The sequence below is a fragment of the Tupaia chinensis genome, unplaced genomic scaffold, assembly GCF_000334495.1.
Source record: "Tupaia chinensis unplaced genomic scaffold, TupChi_1.0 Scaffold000671_1, whole genome shotgun sequence".
Taxonomy (NCBI): Eukaryota; Metazoa; Chordata; class Mammalia; order Scandentia; family Tupaiidae; genus Tupaia; species Tupaia belangeri.
This window is the reverse complement of record NW_006160193.1, coordinates 4415550-4422000: the sequence shown is the minus strand read 5'-3', so window position 1 is coordinate 4422000 and position 6451 is coordinate 4415550. Positions and strand designations below refer to the sequence as shown.

Genomic DNA, 6451 nt, shown 5'->3' with positions numbered 1-6451 from the left:
AGGTGTGAGGGGGTCAGGCGTGGCCGAGGTGACCCCGCTGTCCCCTCTTCAGGATTCAGAGCAACTACATGGCGCTGCAGCGGGTCAACCAGGAGCTGGAGGACAAGCTGTACCGTATGGTGAGGCCGCACCCCGCCGTCCCGGGCACCTGCTGCACTGCCTCTGGGGGCTGCTCTTGGGCAGAGGGCTTGGCCGAGGGCTGCCCTGGGCACGTAGGCTGGGAGGTGCCAGTGTGGACATGCCCAAGGTCAGGCCCTGGGGGAGCCAGAGGCAGCTAGAACCCCACCCTGCCTCTCATAGGGACCTGGTTGTCCCGCTGTGAGGCATACACGCGACAGTACCTGTACCCAGGGTCTAGAGCCCCTTGCTCCTTGCAGATAACTCCCGGGGTGCAGGAGCTCTTGTGGCGAGCAGGACCTTGGCTGGGAGGAGTGGGTGCGGAGGTCACGACCCCGAGTGCTCTGACACAGAGCACCCTTCCGCTCGCAGCCAGGAGGCCTGTGGGGCCCAAGCTCCGGGCACTCCCCCTTGGTTGGGGCAGGGAGGGTCCCTCTGTGTCCAGTCTGGTGACAGCTTGCTTTGGTTTTAAAAATCGGAAATGGGTATTCCACTCCCCCGTCTCCAAGGTGAGGAGGGGAGTAGGCAGGAGGCCTGGGGCTGGGACCGGCTCTGCCTGGGTCTCGGGTCAAGGGCCCTCTGCTCTCTGAGCCTGTTTCCAGTGTGCTGGCTGCGACGGGCAAGGCTCTTTGCCATGTGCAAGTACTTGCCCCGAACCCTGAGGGAGGACGCTGTGATGGGAGGTGACGGCAGCTGGGGGCAGGGCAGTGCTGGCCCACTCTGTCCTGTTGGGGTGGAGCCGGGATCCAAGCCTGAGCAGTCTGTGCTCTCGGCCCTACACCCCAGGCTCGTTATGAATGGCCTCTAAGGAACACACTGGGTGTGAGCCTGGCCCCGGGCCAACCGGCCCTGAGCTGAGGACCGAGCCGCCCCTCTGTCCCCGTCCCCAGGGCCAGCCAGCCCTGAGCTGAGGACCGAGCCGCCCCTCTGTCCCCGTCCCCAGGGCCAGCACTATGAGGAAGAGAAGCGTGCACTGAGCCATGAGATTGTCGCCCTCAACAGCCACCTGCTGGAGGCCAAGGTGACCATCGACAAGCTGTCGGAGGACAACGTGAGTGCTGGGCCTTGGGGCCTGAGGCTGCCACGGGCCTTCGGTGAAGGCTTCCAGGAAGTCAGGGCTGTTCCAGGCTGTTGAAGGCACTTGGGCCCCGCCTTGAGGCTGGTATAGGGGACAGTGGGTGGACGGGGCAGTGGGGGCTCTGAGGAGTGCCGAGTGCAGGCGGAGGGCAGGGGGCTGCCTCCCAAGAAACACTGCTGAGGGCGGCCCCCAGGCCCCAACTGGAAGGGCTCAGGGTGGGGCCAGGCTCAGGTTGTCCCATGTCTGGAAAGGCTTCCTGACCCCAGGGCAGGGTCGTGGCCATCCAAGACTCTTGCCTCTGACATCAGCAGTGTGTGTGGCCGCCTGTGGGGTGGCTCCAGGGAGCCCTGTAAGGCGGACCCACCACCCTCCATGGACCCCTGACATCTGAGCACTGGCTGGTCAGCATCTACTCCTGGCCAGACCCCGTTCGCTCAGACTGCAGTGTAGACGACACAGGCAAGAAGCAGAACTCCCTGCCGCGTGGAGTGTGGATCCGAGGGGGACGGGACGCATAAACACACAGATTGTGGGTGTTAGGCATGCTGGCGTGCAGAGAAACAAAGCCAGGGAGGACGCCTGGGAGGTGGAGATCCAGCCACAGCAGGGCGCCCCCTAGAGGCTGTGTGAGCCAAGACCCAGAGGAATAAGGAGGAAGCGAATCTGGGCGAGAGCACACCTCGGGTCAGAGGGAACCGTGGTGTGGCGGGAAGATGTGCCTGTTCAGCTAGGGACAGGAGGCCAGAGCGAGCCCCTGGGGAAGACCCGGATGAGGTCAGAAGGAGTGACAGGCCACATTACGCTGGCCCTATCAGGAGTCTGGGCTCTATTCTGAGTGACGGGGAGCCACTGCAGGTTCTTGAGCAGAGGAGTAGCATGATTGTACTTACTGCCGTATTGGGCTCCACGCTAAGATCACAGGGCTGGGGAGGCGGGCAGGAGCAGGACAGTCAGGGTGCAGACTGGGGCCACAGGGCCTACAGAAGATAATGGTGGCGCAGCCGGGACTGAGCGGTGGAGGTGAATGGAGGCTGGATTCCGAATTGAGAAACTACAGGATCGGCAGAGATTTGGGATGTGGGTGTGAGAGATGAGTCTGCCCAACGGCAGGGTCAGCGCTTCCTGGGCCACGGACACCTGTGAGAACAGTGCGCGTGCTGGAGCTGGGGTGGTGCGCACACCCACTGCTGCGTGGAGCTGCCGTGCGGGGCGGCGGCCGGCCAGGAGTTAGCACTGCGACCCCCGAGGGAGTCATGCAGGTGACAGAGCACAGCCAGGGCAGCCAACAGGGACTGCAGGCTATCATAGAGGTGGGGGTGCCATGCAGGAGGGGGACGTCAGGGCCAGCAGTTGGAGAGCCCAGGCAAGGGGAGGGTCGGAGTGGCTGTGGGATTCGGAGTCTTGGGGTCGGTGGCCAAGTGGGCCATGGCCCATCTGAACAGCCGTGAGCTCGAGAGAAGTGGAGGGGCGGCTCCAGGCTCAGACAGTTCTGCAAGGCCTGTGCCCCCACAGGGCTCGGGAAGGGGACTTCGTACTGGAAGAAGCCACCCCTTTGCCTACGTCGCAGTAGGTCCTGGAGGCCTCACTGCAGGGATAATGCACTAAGCGAACAGGCCCAGCCAGCTCCGTGAACCCTCAGGCTCCCAGGCTCGCCGGCCAAGCCAGCATCCAAAACCAGGGTGGTCCAGTCCTGAAAGCTCCATCTGAGGCCAGCACCTGCAGCTCTTCATGGAGGCTCCCAGCTGTCCCCACCTTGACAAGTTCAGACATGACCAGTCAGGGGCCTTGATGCCCAAAGGGAGCCCTGGTCCGCCCGACAGCTTCCTCTGGGGGCTGCATGCCTGGCAGACACTTGCTTCTCCAATGGCTCCCCTGATGGTGGGGGCTCCCCAGCAGCCCTCCGGTGCCAGCCGCTCTGGGGGCTCACAAAGGGCAGCGCCAGCTCTCAGACAACTGGGAGGCCTAGGGAGGCGCTGAGCAGGGCTGGGGTGCCTGGGCTTCCTCTACCATGCAGGCCAAGTTGGGGCCCCAGCCTCAGTGCCACGGTGGAGAGGGATACTCTGGACTAAAAGGTGTGGGAGGACGGCAGGAAGGGGCACCGCGCGTGGGCAGCCTTGCTGAGCCGCTGGACACCTGGTCTTGGCCTTGCTGGGCTGTGGCAGCAGCAGGAGTGCCCACAGCGTGCAGGGCATCATGGGCGTGGGGGCAACCCCCAGGGCTGCTGTCGGAGCAGCGGGTTCCTGGAGCATGGGGATAAAGGCCCAGCCACAGGCACATGCAACAGAGATTCTCACCGACAGCCCGGTCCCCAGCTCCTACTGTTTGCATCTGTTTTCAGCTCAGGAGGCGGAGCCACCCCACCCGGCCCGCCCCCGGTCCTGCCCAGCCCGCGCCAACCCCGTTCCCAGCAGTGAGCTCTGAGACGTGGACCAGGGCTGGGGCTCATCCCTGCCCCTCACTTGTGCCTCACGGTCCCCACCAAGTCATCTCGAGGGGCTCCGGGTGGCTAAGGACAGGGAGGCCAGGCCCGGCCATGAGCCTCAGGGCCTCCGGGAGCCCTCCTGCTGCCCCAGCGTGTGGGAGGCTCCACTTGGCAGGCCCCAGGCACCGTCTGGGGCAGCACAGGACTGGCCTGCAGGGCCCCTCCATGCCCAGCCTCTGATTTGCAGGGCACAGCGTGACCCAGAGAGGGGTGGAGCTAGGAGTCGGACCCCATCCGGCCGACACTGCCGGCTCTGCTGCCCTGTCGCCCTACTGGCCGCCGGGCGCTGGTCAGGGTGGCAGGCCAGGGCGGGGCCGTGCCAACGCCTTCTCTTGTCTTTTAGGAGCTCTATAGGAAGGACTGCAATCTAGCGGCCCAGCTGCTGCAGTGCAGCCAGACCTACGGCAGGGGTCATAAGGTGTCCGAGGTAACGTGAGCCCCGCCCGGCCAGGCCCGCCCCTGCCCCAGGACCACTCGGGCTCCTTTTTTGCTGGCCCCACCCGAGGCCACTCCCTACCCTTGAGGAGGAAGATGCCGGGTGAGCCTGAGCCCCTCGGTCCCTCCTCGCTCCTGTCGTGTCCTGGCCTTTCTGATGGTGGAAAGCAGCGGCCCCCCAAGCCTGGTCAGCTCCCCAGGGCCCCCTTGGCCCACCCAGCTGCCCACTGCCCTGTTTCGTCTGGGGGGCTGCTCCTTGTCCCTGCTCCAAGCCCCCATGTGTTCACACTGACATGGCAGGTGAAGCTCCACAGCAGGGCATGGTTACCGACAGTCCCATTTCAGAGACAAGGAGAGTGACTTGGCCAAGGGCACAGGGCGAGCAGGGAGCAGAGGCAGGACTCAGGACCAGGCCTGTCTGGTGCCACAGTCAGACTGGGTAGCCGCCTCCCCGTCCATCTGCGGCAGCCCGTCGGGCTGGCCCGAGCCCCCACCCACCCACCACGCAGTCCCTCCCCAGGCCTCTGTGTTCCCTCTCCCACTCCCTGGGCCTGGGCCGGCCTGAGATGCTCACAAAATAGATCAAACAGTAGCGGACGTCCCCCACGGCACAGGCGTTCATGCGGGCACCGCAGGGCGCCTGGCCTCACCCTCAATCTTTGTTGCATCTGTTTCTGAGTCTGTCTCGTTTGGGAATACCAGGCAGCATGACTGGGGGGTGGTGGGGGGGGGCAGTCAGAACCCTGGACCTGGGAGAGCTGGGCAGGAAGTGGCGAGGCGCGCTGCAGCCCCTAGCAGGACCTGAACCTGGCAGAGTTCCAGCTTCTCTAGGACTGCAGCCTCAGGGCTCAGCTGGGCCTACTGGAGTGGGCAGGGTGGGTGGAGGTGGCCAGGGATCTCCAGGCACCGACGACCCACGTCCCTGGCCCCGGCTCCCACTGGTGTGGTTGGAGAGGCCGGGAGGCCCTGTCTGTCTGTCTGTCTGCCTGCCTGCCTGTGAGTCCCGCGGAAGCTGGCCCTTGGCCCCAGGGCCAAGCCCAGGCTACATGCTGACCGTTTTCCCACCCTGCCCCTCACGCCCTTGCAGCTGCCCTCGGAGTTCCAGGAGCGCGTGAGCCTGCACATGGAGAAGCACGGCTGCAGCCTGCCCTCCCCGCTGTGCCACCCGGCCTACGCCGACAGCGTGCCCACCTGCGTCATCGCCAAGGTGCTGGAGAAGCCCGACCCGGCCAGCCTGTCCTCACGCCTGTCGGACACCTCTGCCCGTGACCTGGCCTTCCATGACGGGCTCGAGAAGCCAGGCCCACGGCCCCCATACAAAGGGGACATCTACTGCAGCGACACAGCCCTCTACTGCCCGGACGAGCGGCGGCGAGACCGGCGGCCCAGTGTGGACGCGCCTGTGAGTGACGTGGGCTTCCTGCGGGCCCAGAACTCCACTGACAGCGCGGCCGAGGAGGAGGAGGAGGCCGAGGCAGCGGCCTTCCCCGCCGGCTTCCGACACGAGGCCTTCCCAGGCTACGCGGGCTCGCCACCCACATCCAGCTCCTACTCCAGCTTCAGCGCCACGTCGGAGGAGAAGGAGCACGCTCAGGCCAGCACGCTGACCGCCTCGCAGCAGGCCATCTACCTGGACAGCCGCGAGGAGCTGTTTGACCGCAAGCCACCCAGCGCCACCGCCTACGAAGGCAGCCCCCGCTTCGCCAAGACCACGGCCGCAGCGGCGGCCCCACTGGAGGCCACTGCAGCCCCAGGGTGTGGGCGGACGGTGTCACCGTACCCAGCCGAGCCCTTCCGCTTTCCCCAACAAGCCCCGACGCCCCAAAACCTATGGAGCCTGCGGGCCACACCCGGGGGCACCCGACTCCCCAGGGAGGACATGCGGGGCCAGTGGCGGCCCCTGAGCGTGGAGGACATTGGCGCCTACTCCTACCCGGCCAGCACCACCGGTCGCGCCTCGCCCTGCAGCTTCTCCGAACGCTACGACGGCAGCGGGGGCAGCCCTGGCAAGAAGGCCGAGGGCCGCGCCAGCCCCCTCTATGCCAGCTACAAGGCCGACAGCTTCTCAGAGGGTGATGACCTCTCCCAGGGCCACCTGGGAGAGCCCTGCTTCCTGCGGGCCAGTGGTGACCTCAGCCTCAGTCCCGGCCGCTCAGCAGACCAGCTGCCCGGCTACGCGCCCAGTGACGGGGCCGGGGACGGGCTCGGGGTGCAGCTGTGCGGCGCCGGCAGCAGCCCCGAGCCTGAGCATGGCTCCAGGGACTCCTTGGAGCCCAGCTCCATGGAGGCCTCCCCGGAAATGCACCCGGCCGCCCGCCTCAGCCCGCCGCAGGCCCTCC

At 66.2% G+C, this 6451-nt stretch overlaps 1 protein-coding gene across 1 annotated transcript in view; it reads left to right on the top strand.

Moving 5' to 3' along the window:
* Positions 1–6447, top strand: part of BEGAIN (brain enriched guanylate kinase associated) — a gene marked incomplete at its 3' end in the record, with an annotated part of 7886 nt that extends 1439 nt beyond the window's left edge. The window contains exons 2-5 of the mRNA XM_006160015.1: positions 53–119; positions 1061–1168; positions 4021–4104; positions 5200–6447. Coding sequence (XP_006160077.1) covers positions 53–119; positions 1061–1168; positions 4021–4104; positions 5200–6447 — 1507 coding nt within the window. The remainder of the gene's footprint in view (positions 1–52; positions 120–1060; positions 1169–4020; positions 4105–5199) is intronic.
* Positions 6448–6451: the final 4 nt, after the last annotated feature.